At 41.1% G+C, this 17,860-nt stretch overlaps 1 protein-coding gene across 4 annotated transcripts in view; it reads right to left on the bottom strand.

Annotated features, from left to right (window-relative positions):
* Nucleotides 1-543: 543 nt before the first annotated feature.
* LOC126260109 (segmentation protein cap'n'collar) overlaps nt 544-17,860 on the bottom strand; it is a 426,742-nt gene continuing 409,425 nt past the window's right edge. For all 4 annotated transcript variants that reach the window (XM_049957344.1, XM_049957345.1, XM_049957343.1 and 1 more), the window contains exons 9-15: nt 13,239-13,563; nt 5,149-5,294; nt 3,816-4,007; nt 3,601-3,705; nt 3,303-3,490; nt 2,923-3,096; nt 544-2,684 (exon numbers count right to left, since the gene is read on the bottom strand). In XM_049957344.1, the coding sequence (XP_049813301.1) occupies nt 2,514-2,684; nt 2,923-3,096; nt 3,303-3,490; nt 3,601-3,705; nt 3,816-4,007; nt 5,149-5,294; nt 13,239-13,563 (1,301 nt within the window). In that variant the 3' untranslated portion in view covers nt 544-2,513. The remainder of the gene's footprint in view (nt 2,685-2,922; nt 3,097-3,302; nt 3,491-3,600; nt 3,706-3,815; nt 4,008-5,148; nt 5,295-13,238; nt 13,564-17,860) is intronic.

The raw sequence follows: 17,860 nt of genomic DNA on the forward strand, positions 1-17,860 counted from the left end.
TGTGTGTGTGTGTGTGTGTGTGTGTGTGTGTAGTCTAATTCTGATGAAGGCCTGTTAGGCTGAAAGCTCTGTTTAATAGTCTTTTTGTTGTGCCTATCTGCGACTCAGCACCTCCACTATATGATGAGTAGCAACCATCCTTTTCATGATATTAGCATATAAAGACAGTGATCTTAACATGAAATTGAAACCTTTTCTGATTGAAAAATGTTAATATTCATTCAATAAATTTTAAGACACTGCTTGTAATATGAACCAGTAGCTTATCATCTGTAAAGAAATGAATAGTAAGTTGCAACAGTTGTAGTTTTGTAAGTGTAATTACTTTAATACTATTATCTCAGACTTTTGCAAAAGCCATCATTATGATAGCTCCATGCAAACAAAATGTAAATAAATAAATTTTCTTGGAGATTTAAAGTGCGTTGTCAAACTTTTCTTCTCTCCATTCATGTCTGCTAAACAAAAAATTCTTTTTCTTCTTGCTTTTGAACACCTGAAAACTGGAAATACAGTAGAAAAAGCAAAAACTATATACTGTTTTGTTTTGTTTTGTTTACTTTGTCACAGCCACAGTCATGAGATTACACTGGGTTCCAAGTAAAGCAAATGTCCAATGTAGGTATAAAGTGACAAGAAACAATGTATAAAACTCACTTTTTTATTTTAAATGACATTCAAAGAGAGATATACAATGTGTGTTAATGATTCACACAGGTAGTCCACTATCTTTCCATATTTTTACCATAAAGAAACCCAGTGAGCTAAGAATTTAAATGCACTAATAAATATTTGGAAGTTGTTATGAAGTGTTGAAAGCACTTGGTGCTTTACAGCAATTAGTTGTAATGTTTTAAGAACATAAAACAATATATGCATAGCAGTATGCATTCACAAGAAATTTTACCAACTGCATCGGACATAATGTTGTGCAACACACAGAAAGGAAAAAAAGAACTCTTCTCTGCACATGTGGATTTCCAAAGAACAGTACTAGCATGTATGCTTTACATTCTGACATGATACAGGTAGAGCAACTGCTCTATTTTACAATGCTGATATCAAAACATGATGTCAACTGCCTAAGAATTATTCTCTATTCTTTATAAAATATGAAATGTACACATATCTGCATCAATCAAATTGTATATACATTGAGATAAATGACCTAGCCGTATGATCCCATTTAATGAGTTATATAAAAATAATTGTATATTCACACTTTTATTAAATTTATTTGTAAACTCTATTTCCACCAGGGGACAATACAGACCAGTAAATAACTTTCCTTTCTGTTTAAAAAAAGTCTCAAAAGCACTATGTGTTTTGTAAGTATAAAAGGTGAGCATGATTGAAGCAATGTATATTAAGGCCTTTGTGTTAGCTGAGCTACTTTGCTATTCCTTAGTTTCAAGATTACCTAATATTCTCAACAAAACTGAATCACAAGAAATCTTAAAACATATTAAAACTATATGTACTGAATGAAGTGAGTTCACAGCCTCACATACACACTACTAAGAAAAATCACTGATCATCAGCACTGGCATCATCAATGGACATAACGTATTATGGGTTTTTGTAAACTTTTTAAATTTCTAAATAGCACAGAGTAACAAACTGAAAATCAGTATGTTTCATCATGAATCTTTATTATTTAAATAGTATTTCACTAAATTGCACTGTGATATTCTTCAAATAAACTGTATAGTATAAGAAACTAGTCTCAAGAAAAATTTAAATTTTAAAGAAGGCACAATATTTTATTCACTAGCTCTGTCCTCCACAATTTTCTGTACACTCACTTCAGTTGTTTTAGAAGACAATACTTGCCCAGACGCTTTTCTCTTATTCAGAATTCACTTCAAAATTGTTCTTAAAAGTATAGTTTATCGAAGAATATTAATGAAAATTGTACATAAAAATATATTAAAATACTTAATGCTAAGTTTCTAACAGAAATGTTAAATGCCATTATAAAAAGAGCAATAATGGATGCCAACAAGCACTATAATTCTCGCATATCATACAGTAAAATTCACTCCTATTTAAAAAGGTATTAGTTTTAATTCCCACTTTTGGTTTGAAAAAAACATGTAGTTTTAGTTACCAATAATTTACCTTTTTACACATGCACACTTAATTTTTCACCAATCTAGGCTTGTAACATTTTCCACTGATTGCAATCCCATATTCATATTGTCACTATATTTGTATGTAACCATCAATAACATTGGGGACTCACTCTTCGCGATGTCTGATATATTTGTACAGGCACAACCTTCAATATACAACTCTATTTTTTATAGTACAGTCCGATTTGAAATGTCTCTATTTTTTCCAATAACACCACTTGTCATGTGAGATCTCAATTACAGTTACAGATTTACTTTCAGAAACACAATGAATCACAAGATAAACAGGCATCTGTGAATTTGCACCTGCTCCAGTGTCCAATTTTGAAGTTGTCACGCTTCTGATCTGAGCAGGTTTGAGCTTACAGCAACATGAGGTCACTCCTTTTCTTCCTCATGCTTCCTGCACGAAGCAGCAGCAGTAGTGGCTTCAGGGTCCAGGAAGGCAGTTGCATTTGCTCGAGGCACTAACAGTACTGTGCCGTCTGCAGACTGCTGAAGGCTGTATTCACACATTGAATACTGGTTGCCATCAGGATCCCGCAGTTGCTACAATCAGAACAAGCAGATTTTATTTAGAAACACCTAAAAATATTCAGCTGGGAAGAATAATTCAAGCAAAAACTGTATGTATAATGGTTTCAAGATTTTTTTCCATATTAGGCAAAATGATTTCTTGAGAGTTAGAACTTTTTTCTCATGGGTGCAAGGAAACTAAGTTTTTGATATAGCAAGGAGCTGCAAATTAAACAAGGAGAAAAGGGAATTCACAGTTGTATTGTTTTACCTGAAAGATGTGCCTGTACAATTGGCTGAACTTCTCCTTGACACGCTGACGTTCTGCCAACATGTAATCTCTCTCCTGCATCAGGCGGTTCTTCCGATCACGCATTTCTTTGACCTCATCTGCAAGACTGAGAATCTGGTCTAGCTTCCGTTTACGGCAGTTCTGTGCTGCAACCTACAAGAGCAAAAAGTACCAAATAAATACTTACTGTAGTAGAACCCCAATTTGTGAACACATGTGTATAGAGAAGGTTTAAATTTCAGTGCTTACTAACATAAATGAAACTAGTACAAATATCACTGAACAAGACTTCAAATTTGTTTGCAGTTGACAGTGAAATATATTCTCCACAGTAACTGACACTGAACTTCTTTTATTACCTTGTTCTTTCCTCTCCTCCTGATGTCCCTTATGAGTGATAACTGTGCCTCACTGAGGTCGTATTTTGACAATCGCTCATTAAATTCGTCCATTGGCAAATTGATGATGTCACTCACAGGCAATGGAATGTTCATTGCTCGTGCCCGTTTCTCATCTCTGTTCAGATGTTCCTCATCAGATTTACGACCTGATGGAAAAGACAAATGTTAATAAGTTGCTCCTTTCATTTAAGTAGTGCATATGTGTTTTGGAAAGGGAATAGAGAAATACTATTTTGAAGTCCGTTATTGTTCATACCTTTTTGTTTGTCTCTTGAAACAGGTCTTTGCATGGCTCCTGTGCTTTCTGCAGGAAGATGGTATGAATGATTGTGCTGTATGTGGTCAATAGATGGTCTTACATCTGCAACAAAACCAGCAACATAGCAGTAAGATACACTAGTTACCAAAAGTGGAGATGTGTGAGAGGCAAAAATTTCATAGGTGTGTGCTGTGTAGTGTGCTTCGCTCTACCTGGGTGATGCCTTGCAAATTCAACACTGCAGCTATATTTCATCTCTGGTGCCTTGGCAGCAGCAACTCCAGCTTCCAATGGGGTGCCAAATGCATTTCCACCAGCAGGTACTGCCTCACTGAACTCATACTTTACAGGCGCTGGTGGCAGACTCGGTGTTGTTCCATGGCTGCCCAAGGAAGAAGCTGCTCCTGCAATCCAAGTTTTGTCATTGAATTTTTTCATGCTATTTTTCACATTGATCAGTAATGACCAGAAAACAATAAGATATAATTCATTTGCAACATTATACAATGTGTAAGCATTCAGACTTTCAGATTAAGGAAACTAATGGTGCTCACTTTAACAACAGCTTCTGCAAAAAGCCCACTGCTTTATCTGGTATATTGAAGGCAGTGGTTTCTCAGACAATGGCAGCATTGACAAATTGTGGAAGAGGGTTTTCATATGAGATGAACAGTGGTTTGGAAATGAATGCAAACAGCAGAGATCTACTGCAGTGATAGTAGTGCCATAATCTCATGATAATGAGGAAGATAGTGTCCATCTGTCATGATTTTAAACCTGATATTAAATAATGCAAGAGTGAAAAATATTGTGTTTAAGGTGAACCCATGCCTCTAATAACAGGAAAAATCTAACATAGACCCAAAATGTAACTAAGTTGGACTGAATATTATGCACAATAATACACATTGCCACAATGTAAATAATGGCCCGATATAAAAACTGAAATAAAGAAACTGACTTTTCATGAGTGTAGCAAAGTTTACTCCCTTTATTTTGCATTGAAGGAGGAATGGGATTAGTCTGGATTAAATTTGTATTCAGGAATAATAGTAGTATCTTGCACTACGACAAATATGAACATAGGACAAATTTTTGGCAAAAGCTTCAAATACATTTGCATTTTTTGTACATAATGTACCAAAATCAACCTTTGAGTGTATGTAAAATGAGATGTCAAACCATAATGAGAATTCCTCAATGAGCTTTATCTCCCCCCTAAGAGAGGATGCACTGGTCTTGGCAGGTGTACCATTTGGCCTAGCAAAACAATATGGTGTAAGGGAATGTCTATAGGTTTCTAATGAGCATCACATTTTCATATTTATGATGTACATTTGTTACTGTAAACCATTCTGAAAGATGATTAGTAAAAATAACAATGCTTGGCACTTTTGTTTTCTTTTAACAGATTCAAGATATAGAGCTTTGACTCAAGTGAGTCACTTGAACTGTTGAAACCATGAACGCTAAACAGAGGCAAATTTATGAGTGTTTTATTTTGTGTATTGAATCTTCAGTTGCACAACCTAAACAAGAACTCACCTGCACCCTGCTCCTGGAAGCATCGCTTTCCAAACATCTGATGTTTCTTTTGAGCCATGGGTGGCACACGGTGCTGTGTCTCGGCAGTGCTGACAGAACTGGAGTGCTGGCGACCAGAGTAGCTGTAGTCGTAAGGTCTGTACTTGCTACAAACAAATGAGATCTGTGTCACCATACTGTTACAGCCTTAAAATGATAAAGATTGTGTCTTCTAATATTGTCTAAGTAATGTGAAATCTCATTTAATTAATACTGCTCAATTTTTAGTGTGATCATCAGTTTTTTTATTCTGCTATTACAAAGTAACATCAAATAACTATAGTAATTATGAAGTATGAGTATGTAACAATTACGTGAAAAATTTGAGCAAGTGTCCCAATAGCTGGGCTGCACGGCATGCGACTACTCAGTGAACAATGCCTTTCCTCTATAAAACATTATAAATGAAAATGTGTGTTCTGAAAGAATCACAGGTCCTAAATATGACAAGAATCACTGGCAAAACAGCTTCTTAGCCATAGCAATCGAACTTTATCACATTAAGACAAAATGTTATTTGGCTGCTGTAACAGCTCTTAGTTGACAGCTGCAAACTGCAAGATAATTACATTTTAAATAACTGAGGGATCTCAATGAGCAGATAGAGATGTTTGGAGATGTCCTACTAAACTGAAATTTCATTGCTGCATTTATGCTGTAAATGATGTTTGAAAGGTAGGAGTGTATTGTTATTGGGGACTAGCAAAATTTCTTCTGTATGGTTTCTTTGTTATGGTGAACCACACATCGTTTAAAAGTTGATAAAACTAATTTGTTATTATTTCCCGATTCATGTTCCTCTCAGGGATTTCTTATATCTACAGATGTGTTCCACGAGATATAATGCTAACCAGAGCTGATGAAGCCCTTATAGTGTGTTTTCCCACTGTCTCTTTCAGTTCCACTGTGTTGTAATTATTCTCTGGTCATTCCAATACTCAAAACTGTACCTAGGACTAAAAAATGATTACCATATCTATTCTGCATGATGTTGGATGCACTTGATGGAAAAACATTGTGGGACTGTAATCTGCAAGTGGATGGACTCATTCAGTATATGCACAATTTTCTATTGCGGTTTTCTGATGTGTGAATGCAGAACGTGGCAAGTTCAAAACACAGGATGAAATTCACAGACAACAGTGAGGTACCTTTGTTTATGTACTTATGCCACCATGAGGAACACAAACCATATTTCTTACTTCGAATTGAACACCTATTTTGATTAAATCCGACACTCAAGTACCTCATGTAAAACTTCCTGGCAGATTAAAACTGTGTGCCCAACCGAGACTCGAACTCGGGACCTTTGCCTTTCGCGGGCATGTGCTCTACCATCTGAGCTACCGAAGCACGACCCATGCCCGGTACTCACAGCTTTACTTCTGCCAGTATCTAGTCTCCTACCTTCCAAACTTTACAGAAGCTCTCCTGCGAACCTTGCAGAACTAGCACTCCTGAAAGAAAGGATATTGCGCAGACATGGCTTAGCCACAGCCTGGAAGATGTTTCCAGAATGAGGTTTTCACTCTGCAGCGCAGTGTGCGCTGATATGAAACTTCGTGGCAGATTAAAACTGTGTGCTGGACCGAGACTCGAACTCAGTGCTAGTTCTGCAAGCGCAGAAGAGTTTCTGTAAAGTTTGGGTGGTAGGAGACAAGGTACTGGTGGAAGAAGTGAGGCTGTGAGGACAGGGCGTGAGTCGTGCTTGGGTAGCTCAGTTGGTAGAGCACTTGCCCGCGAAAGGCAAAGGTCCCAAGTTCGAGTCTCAGTCGGGCACACAGTTTTAATCTGCCAGGAAGTTTCATATCAGTGCACACTCCGCTGCAGAGTGAAAATCTCATTCTGGATACCTCATGTAAAGTTATGTCTTTCAGGGAAAAAACAGGATAAGGTCCTATAATGACAAGGTGGGAAATATTTTCTAACTCATTCCTGAGCAACAAATGAAGCACAGCATTTAAGACCAACATTATGGTGATTACTGTAGTTGACAGAATCTACATCTATATCTACATGGATACCCTGCAAATCATACTTAAATACCTGGCAGGGCGTTCACTGAACCACCTTCACAATAATTCTCTATTATTCCAGTCTCGAATAGCAAGCAGAAAAAACGAACACCTATATCTTGCTGTGCAAGATCTGATTTCTCTTATTTTATTATGATGATCGTTTCTTCCAATGTAGGCGGGCGTCAACAAAATATTTTCTCATTCGGGGGAGAAAGTTGGTGACTGAAAAACCTGAAAGAAAACACGCTGTTGGTCCAAAAATTTCAGATTTTTGCTGATTGGGGGAGCACAGACCCAATGAACATGAGTGCAAACTACGTGGCGTTGTTTCCTGCTAGCTGATGATTGTATTTTCTGTAGAACCGTTCTGAGAAAGGTGCTGCGAGAGCGCACATGCTCAAACTCTTTCTTCTGCAGTACATGCTACGCGATGATTCATTTCTACGTTTGTTTACTATGCACCTGCTTACACCGTGAGGAACGCATATCTCAGACGTCGGGGCGCTTAAAATCAGCACCGCAGCACGTTAAGATCCGTTTGATAAATGTTGCCGGTGGAATAACTGAACCTACGAGCTGGTGCCTGCTTTCTGGGTTACATATCATCGCTCGAAAAAAACACAGTCACGGGACGCAATTTTAATGAACGTTCATTCACATCTGGTGACCCGGGTAATGCGATGGGGAGAGATGACGGCCTGCCTTATTCGAGAATTTGAATCTGTTCTATTATTTCGTACAGGGAGAACGGAAAGCCGTCATTTGTATGAGTATTATCCACCCGTATCATTTGACGAACTTTTCCGTCGCACCAACATAACTTCGATTTAAATCCCCAATGACATGTGTTGTTGGCTATTAGGGGAATTTTGAACTCTTAATGCAGTGTCTACGTAGTGGAACTGAACGGTCGATAAGTAATTTGTACTGGCGACTTACTTCTACGATATTTTGCACACCTAACATAAGGAAGCTCCACACACTGAGCAAAAGGAAGCTCCATTTCTCAGTTTATATAGTAACACATTGTGAAACGAATGCTTCGCAACAATGTGAGCGAAACTATCACAACCGACCTATGAAACTACCATTTCTCAACGTTACTTGTACGTGTTTTTATGTTCATTACGTTCTGTAAATGATAAAATTTAACGTGACTCAGTGTCCGCAGTCTCTCTAAGTCAAGTACCTACCGATAAAAATGAAAGTGATGCTGGTGATTCACGCAATTAATGAAAGGGGACGAGATTACAGAGACGTTCGTCTATCCGTAAGTTTCGAACTACGTCTAGATGATTACAACAGTTGATAACTGCAGGCTATCAAAGGCAAATTATCGTACAACACTCCTGATCGGTCACATTATTATTAGAATTGCCATACGTCGACTATGAACAGAAATGACTTTCAAATATGTTGGGAGAGAGAACTACTGGCAGGGCAATGGCTCCCCGACTGCGTCACATTTATAACTTAGAACTGACTAAATGACTGACAACGAAGACCTCTGTAATTTGTCTCATACTGTTAAATAATATTACATATTCAATAGCCACAGAAAACGCTGCCAAGAAACTTTTGGAAACAGGGTTGTGAAATAATCAGGCACAACACACGCAATTAAGTGTCGCCTGAGGACCGCTATGGACAGTTCTTCCGCTGTTAAGAGGCTAATCGAAAGCAACATGTTAAACCGAGTGGTACTGGCAGACTGGCGTAGCTGTACTAAGTGATACAGTACAAGCTCAACAACAATATCATTCAACCACATCCAAGAACCCCAAAATTGGATATCTCCATTTCCTGCGAGAAGAGATTCGGATACATCAACCGTATTATTACACGGAATTAGCAGAAGGTCTTTCGAAACAGTCGTGCGCTCACGCAATTAATGCACGTCCTTTCAGCAGTCTAGCAGGTTATTGTCGGCCCTTCTTGCACTCGGTTAAATGCAGCAGATGACATGTGTACTGTTCCGGAAAGGTCCTCCACATTCCTGCAGGGATGGACCGTTAAAATTCAGCCAACACCATATAAAACTACGATAAAGGTTGTTGCGTGCCATAGACTCAAACGCTGGTACATCAAACGAGTACCCATCTGTCAATCAGTGGAAGGGGAATTCTAAAAGTGCCATTAAATGTTGGTGCCTTGTCTGTGATGTACATCACTTTGAGTAGGTGTAGTAGACACCTGTCTACTTCGGCCTGTGTAGTGTGTTATGCAACTCCATATGAATGCTACAGCATTTTGCTTACCATCTCCGTTTTTTAATACTATACACACACACTTTAGTGTGTTTAGATATATTCTGATACAGTTTTTCATTATTTTAACTACGGTAAACAGTACTAGTTTTGCAATATTTCTGAACGGCGTCTCAAGCGTCCCGAAAATACATGAATATATTTTTAGAATTTGGCAGCAAGTAACTGAAAAACAGAAAAGAGTTACTTACATCGTACCAGCCACGAACGCTTAAAAAGTAGAATGGCTCAACGATTCTATACTGAGCTGTTCCCCTAGCGAGGGCATCGCAGCACTTCTGCATCTGTCTGAGGGTTGTTGCATTACTCTATGTTTTGTGCATTTTGATAACTGCTTATTACAAGCTTCGAAATTTTTGTGAAGGTATTTTCGCAGAAATAGAGGTAACTGGGGTAGCAGCAGCAGACGGGCAGATATGCGCCACACATTAGCAACTTGCTGGCTGCATCTGTTGCAGACGTTCAGTTCAAAAAATGGTTCAAACGGGTCTGAGCACTATGGGACTTAACATCTGAGGTCATCAGTCCCCTATAATTTAGAACTACTTAAACCTAACTAACCTAAGTACATCACACACATCCATGCCCGAGGCAGGATTCGAACCTGCGGCCGTAGCAGCAGCGCGGTTCCAGACTGTAGCGACTAGAACCTCTCGGCCACACTGGCCGGCAGACGTTCAGTACCCGCGTCGATAGGAAGACGACCTCTCGGAAACTGAACCATCATAATCTACGTATCTGGTGCAAACGATACCCTCACGCGGGCTTCTCACAAAAATTCCTGTATACTCTGGAAAACACAGGTTTCGTATTACATCCTCTTCCAAAAATATACGCAGTTTTTCTTTGTTGGGAGAATTGCTCTGGTACTGGTCTCTGAACAAGCTGCAATAGTGACTGATGCACCACTTACGGGAAGACAGTGGATAACTCTGCTTTGTAACCTGATGATCCACTTAGTTTCCATTCGCGCGTCGATGAGCATTGTAATGTCGTACTTTCGTAAAACTTGACTGGACGAGCTCGTTACATTACAGGATCAAGTACGGAACAAGACCACACGGAAAACTCTAAACATGTTTACCATAAAGGAAGGTATCAAGGAAAATAGGAAGAAATTTACAAATTAAGGATGACCAAAGACATGGAAAGCGTACGATGACAGATCTGCCATGTACGCTTAGAAAGCAGAGTGGCTCAATGACTCTACGCTGAGTTGTTACCGTGGCGAGGGCAACCACATGACAGTACTTTTGCATCTGTCTGAGGCTTGTTGCACTAATGTGCGTTTTGTGCATATTGGTGACTGCGTATTACATGACTGCATATTACAGGCTTTGAAATTTTTGTGAAGGTATTTTCACAGAAACAGAGCTAACTGGGGTAACAAATCGAATAAATAATAATTACATTTTTACCCTGTAACGATCTAATGGAGACTGTGTATCCCTCATATCAAAATACTCAAAAAATATTACTGAAAAACCTCTCAAATTTTGATGGTGGTGTTCGGGTTCAGTCTGTAGACTGCTCCTCTCGAATGGCAGTCAGGGGGCTATCAAGCTTAAAGCCCCCTATACGAAGAACGGATCACCATTGAGGTGTGCACGCCTTCACTCCATGAGACATTGAGCAGGGGACTGAAATTTAGCCTGGGATATTGGCATAAAGGCTAGTGATCGAGAACTGTAACCCACCGCTCCTGCTCCCCAAGTCAGTCAGACATTCACGAAGAAAAGTTGTTTCACCTCCAGTTTTTGAACCGACTTACCTTCGAGTTGACCGTCACCGTAAAAATGGACTTTACCGCTTCGAATATGGAGGCAGTCATGTTTAAGAATGTTACTGTAAATAAACGGAAGAGTTCGTGCACATATTTCCTTAACTTATTCCCTGTCAATACCCACCCCGGACTAAGTGCCTTGACCATCGAATAGCAGAGTCTTTATGGCGCCCACAGAGACAGAAAATGGTGTTACCAGATACGTACAATAACCTTCTTCCTCAAAGAACGCGCGTTATACTTATATGCAATCTACGAACGAATGGCTCCGTGCTCCATCACGTTCAGTCACAAAACTGGACACTTACTTTCCTTGTCAACAGTCTTTTGACTGGTTTGATATGGCTGCCATGACTTATTCTCCTGTGCTAACTTCTTCACCTCACAGTAGCACTTTCATCCAACGTCCTCAATTGTTTGTTATATCTCTGTCTTTCCCTATAGTTTTTCCACTTTTCAGCTCCCTCAGCTATCATGGCAGTTATTCGTTGATAGCTTAACACGTGTCCTATCACTCCGTTTCTTATTCTTGTCAGTGGTTTCGACATACTTCTTTCCTCGCCGATTCTGCGAAGTACCTTATTTGTTAGCTTATCTGCCCACCTAATTTTCAACATCATTCCATAGCGCCACATCTCAAACGCTTCGATTCTCTTCTTTCCCAGTTTTCCCACAGTCCTATATTCCCTTCCGTAGAATGCTGTGCTCCAGACGAACATTATGACAAATTTCTTCCTCAAATATAATTAAGACCGATGTCTGATACTTTTGTCGGTCAAGAATGCCCGTTTGACTAATCTCATTTCTCCTGCTCTTCATTACTTTCCTCTTTCTTCGGTCTACTCTCAGTACCTAGTGTATGATCACTGAGCTGTTTATTACATTCTCACTCTCACTGATGACAGCAATGTCAGCATCAGTGAATCGCATCAATGATATCTTTTCATTCTGATTTCCTTTCACCCTGGGCTTACTTTGACCATGAATTTTAATCCCACGCCTGAATATTTATTTCACTTCGTCACTGCTTCTTCGATGTAGATAGAAAGACAACATCCCTGTCATATACCCTTTCCAACGCATAGTTGTCATATATAAAAATAAGACGACTTTTTTCACGGTCAGGTCGGTTGGGAAATGGAAAATTCAGTGAAAATTTATTATTTTTTATTTGCAAAATTTAACTACACCTTCCAGTTACTTCTCTACACAGTCGCCGCCCCGACTTAGACACTTGTTGTGGCGTTGTACCAAATTTCCAATACCCTCGTCGTAGAATGCAGCCGCCTGCGCTTTCCGGCAATTATCTACGCCAGTCTGCAGCTCACTGTCTGTGCCAAAATGCCGTCCTCATAGGCAACGGTTCATGTAAGCAAAGAGATGAAAATCAGAGGAGGCAAAGTCCGGGCTGTATATGGATGGTCAAACACTTCCCATCGAAAACGCTACAGGGGCGCCTTTGTTGCAGCTGCAGTGTGCGACCGAGTATTGTCATAAAGAAGGATCATGCCTGACAACAACAATCCTCCTCGTTTATTCTGAACTGCTCTTACTAGATGATTTTCTCGAATCGCCTCATCCACTCGCTGAATAAGATCACCGGTTGAGACACGCTTCCTTTCCTGACCGCCTGCATCGTGAACGTCTGTACGTGCTGCTTCAAAGTTCTTGCACCATTGCCGCACTCTGGTGCCATCTGCCTGAAATCTGGCGGAACCTCTCGGCATGAAGAAATCGAATGACAGCACCCATTTCACATTTGATAGGAGAGTTGCTCTAGCCATCTTTACGTGCTCACTGTGCGTTCAGACGCGATCGAGAGGCATACTAGAGACACTGGCCAACAAACCTGCGCAAAGCTCATCAGATTCCCTCCTACATCGGCTGCGGACACGGATCTGGAGTCAGAGAGAGCAACTGTAGGATGTGGAGAGATTCCCTACCGGCTCGAGGAGAATACGGTGAGCTGAGAGCAGCACCCACCTGGCGTGGTAGTCGGCGGCTCCGTAGTGGTCGCCGGCCGTGTGTCCCGAGTCGGAGCCAGTCTCCATCCACTCGCCGTCAGACAGCGAGGGCACGCGCTCGGAGCCCATGGAGCTAACGGCGCTGTCGCTGGACGCGTCCATGCGCTCGTCCGCTGCAGCCGCCGCCGCCGCAGCAGCAGCAGCTGCAGCTGACGCCGCCGTCGCCGCCCCCGGGCCGGAAGCGGCCACAGTCGTCGCCCCGCCAGCCGCCGCCCCTGCGTGGGCGGCGCTCGACGCAGAAGTCGGGCTGCCCGTCGAGTCCAGCATGCGCATCGTGTACATACCTGCGCAACACAAAACAACTCAGTCACTAAGAGCTCGCGCGTTTCACGCAGGAGGTATAGTACAGTGGTATCTTTTTCTCAACGTCCCAATCATTTCGTGTTATAGGGACACACCTATTCTACATCTCAACTGCCGGTATGATATGCAAACATTTGCTTTCTGAATCTGATACGATTTATTGCACCATTAATTATAACTCGAGCCACTACAAGCTCATCGTCAGATGGTGCTGTTACAGGAACATTATTCTCTCGAATATGTGCAACTTGACGCTAGGGTAGTGGTGCTGGCGAAAACAAAAGAAAAAAACGAAATTTTAGTCTTATGTTAACGAAATGTATACGAACGAACGTTATGTTTGACCATTTCATTGCGTCTTAGAATCCATGACAAATTCATTCCGAAAATGTACATTTTTGCCTACTAAAACTGGCTGCACACGTCCGCTCATTGTAGCCCAATGACTGTACCTTGCTCTTCACTAACCGAGAGAGGCACCTATTCTGTAGGTACGAAACAGAGTGCCGTTCGCTAGCAAGTTTTTACTCCAATTAAATACGTACTCTTGTTTTCATTAGCAGTCTGTGGCGTCTAATATGTGGCTCTGATGATAAGGATCAGTCGAATAAGAAGACGAAACCAAAACATTGGATCAATGCATGTTGCTTCAACTCGTGATACAGTAAATAACTGTTCTACATATGCCCGCTTCCCGAAGGGTGTCGGTGTATTGCTAAAGCTGAACCAATGGCTCCCAAACTTTGTTAGTTTATGATCATTATGTAGTCACGGAACTCGCACAAAGAGGAAACAGTTAGTGAAAACTGGCCTACATTTAAAACGTTAGTTATAATGCCTGTGTTTGTCAGTGACGATGTACCTCTACAGATAACGAATATTTTATTCAATACATGAAGGGGCCGCGGTGGTCTCGCGGTTCTAGGCGCGCAGTCCGGAACCGTGCGACTGCTACGGTCGCAGGTTCGAATCCTGCCTCGGGCATGGATGTGTGTGATGTCCTTAGGTTAGTTAGGTTTAAGTAGTTCTAAGTTCTAGGGGACTTATGACTCAGCAGTTGAGTCCCATAGTGCTCAGAGCCATTTGAACCATTTGAATACATGAAGGTAAACAATCATTATTTTCAGCTCAAATTTCGTTAACTACGGAATGACAACAAGGGGACGACAAGAATTTTATGGAATGGCATTCTTTGGACGATCTCAGATCAGTAAACTCCTTGATGCTAACGCCCTATAGAACATCGGACAGCTAAGCGACCACTACACTACCTGCATGGGGCACAACTGAATAGCAATACTAGAGGTCCATGTAACCAGAATGCCTTTCTTCTGACTCCTGATGCTGACTTCGTAAATAGGTGCTGTTACGTCACCGTTTGATACCTCTTCAGATTTCGACGCGAAACATTTCTCCAGCCACAGAAAAGTCATTGTGGTAGTAGAGATCCAGCATGAATTATTTCCTATGTCACGTAGAAACCGCCTGAGCTGGACCCGGGTTTACGGAGAGAAGAAATTATAAGTAAATAAAAGTGTGCTGGTAGGAACTTGAATAAGTTTGTAAGGAACTATATAAATGATTTGTACTATTTACCACTCTCAACCCTCCAGAGCCACACTATAGAGCCACAAAATACAGGGGTTGGACAAAAATATGGAAATATCGCGAGAAACGGATGACTGAACATAAATGTAGATGCTCGCTAAGCAAACAGGTTGCGCTTTTGTACTTGAGCACGAACGGCTCCTGTGCGATGTCCTCTATACGTTGCAACTGCCAGTTATGGTCAATACAATGTTCCATGTACTTGAGAGACATTATGTCGGTGCTAAGTCAATTCGAAAATGGGCAAATTGTTGGGGCTTGTATGGTGGGTTCTTCCGTAACCAAAGCACCCGAAGTGTTTGGTGTATCAAGAGGCATCGTATCGAAGATTTATACCGCATACGTGGAAAACGGAAAAAAAACATGACTGCTCATTCATAATGCGGGCGAAAATTATGTTGAGTGATCATGAAAATAAGAGGACGACGTATGTCTCTACAGAACAGAACGTCGCATTTACGAACCTTGTCAGCACCAAAACACCACGAAGGGGGCTCCATTAGTAGGGAATAGCAGAACGAGCTGGAATTCCAAAACCGCTCATCCGTGATGCAAATGTCCGTAACAAAAAAACGAAGCCATAAAACCTGGACTACGGAGCAATGGAAGTAAGCCATTTGATCGGACGAGTCTTGATGTACACTGTTTCCAATGTCTGGATGAGTTTACATCTCAAGAACGAAACATGGCGGGGATTCGGTTAAGGTTTGGCTAGCCACATCATGACATTCCATGGGTGCCATGTTTACTATGCAAGGTCGCGTTACTGTCAAGGATTACCTGACTCTTTCGGCTGTTCAAGTCCATCCCATGGTAGATCTGTTCCCAAATGGAGATGCTGTATTCCAAGACGTGAAGATCCCTATCCCTACCCACATAGTTCCCATCGTCCTAGACTGATTTTAAGAGCACGAGGATGAACTGTCGCGTGTCCCCTGGCCGCCACACTCACTGGACTTCAATATTATTGAGCGTTTATGGTCTACTTTGGAGAGAAGGGTGCGTGATCGCTATCGCCCTCCATCTTTGTTATCTTGGCTTATCATTATTTTGCACGAAGAAAGGTATAACATTTCCCTGAAAACCATTCAGGACCTGTATTTGTCCATTTCGCGACGACTGGAAGCTCTTCTGTATGCCAACGGGTATCCGACATTGTATTAGATAAGATAATGGTAATGTGTTGTGGTTTTGGTGCTTCCATATTTTTGTCCAGCCCCTGCAGTTACATTCTAGAGGCCGGCCGGAGTGGCCGTGCGGTTCTAGGCGCTACATCCTGGAACCGAGCGACCGCTACGGTCGCAGGTTCGGATCCTGCCTCGGGCATCGATGTGTGTGATGTCCTTATGTTAGTTACGTTTAATTAGTTCTAAGTTCTAGGCGACTGATGATCTCAGAAGTTAAGTCGCATAGTGCTCAGAGCCATTTGAGCCATACATTCTAGAGAATGCGAACCGCTGACATGCTTTCTCTCTGTGGTGTAGTTCTGCTTAGTGAAATACGAAAGATGCAGGCAAGAATTTGTAAAACAGGGTTGGTAAAGCTTGTTAAAAGAAAAGGGGACAAAAGAAATAGACCATACACGCAGGAAGCGGAGAATGTTTCTGCATTACGAATCTTCCGTTCAGTTTCTTACTACCACTGTTTCTAACGGGGCAAAGTCCGCTGCGTAGTCCTCGCATGATATGGATTTCCCTTCACACTGTCTATCTGATTGCCTTATCTACTATAATTCTCATTACGTGAAAGCTGTAGCAGCATCTCCTGTGATACGCTCGGGTAATGATCTTCGCCTTCGCCTTGTCCTCCATCTCTCACAGACGTCAGGCGAGAGAAAACGTATTATTTAAGACGCTGACATAATCGAGGAAGAGTTACATCAAAAGATGCCACCAATGTGCAATGCGTAACTACAACGAAATGGTTGAACATGATCTATACAAACAGCGCCGCCCTGGCCCACGCTGAATGCAGAAGCGCTACTTAGTCGCTGCTGGAATACCGATTATTCTTCGTGTTTTACTGATTCTGTTTATACATCTCAATAAAACCAATAACACACTAGACTATAATGGGACTGCCTTCTCGAATACGATTTAAAAATAATTTTGTGTGTAAAGGGAAACAAACTGACGCTTTCCGTGGACGATGAGCGTCGTATGTGAGACGTGATAAGCAGTGTATGTTTAGGCTGACTCCAGCTACACGTTGATAGAAAAGAACCTCAAATTATCTGCTGCAACACCAGAGAAAATGCCCCTGACTACCATTACGAGAGACACCAGTATAGTATACTACTCAAGTTTGTCAAGCTGGAATTTTTTCCTCTTGTTTTCTCCACACTTTCGGCTACATTTCGTGAGAGTACTGAGGAATGTATTGCATTGAAAATATCCTCAATAATCAAAACATCACAATCCCTTACCGGTATTTAATGGTTCAGCTACATTTTGCAGGTTAAGCTATTTTGCAGTGCAGGTTACATACAAAGTGTCCTGCAGCATATGACCAGATAAAAAGAAGATTTTTTTTTTGGCACAGAAAATTCTTTTTTCAGAAGCTTTTATGTTAGATGCTGTCATCGCATGTTATATGACAACACGGATCCTGATATTTACTTTCTGACTTAACGCAACCCCTACATTGCGATGAAAGACCAACGGATATGTG

The sequence above is a fragment of the Schistocerca nitens genome, chromosome 5 (assembly GCF_023898315.1).
Source record: "Schistocerca nitens isolate TAMUIC-IGC-003100 chromosome 5, iqSchNite1.1, whole genome shotgun sequence".
Classification (NCBI taxonomy): Eukaryota; Metazoa; Arthropoda; class Insecta; order Orthoptera; family Acrididae; genus Schistocerca; species Schistocerca nitens.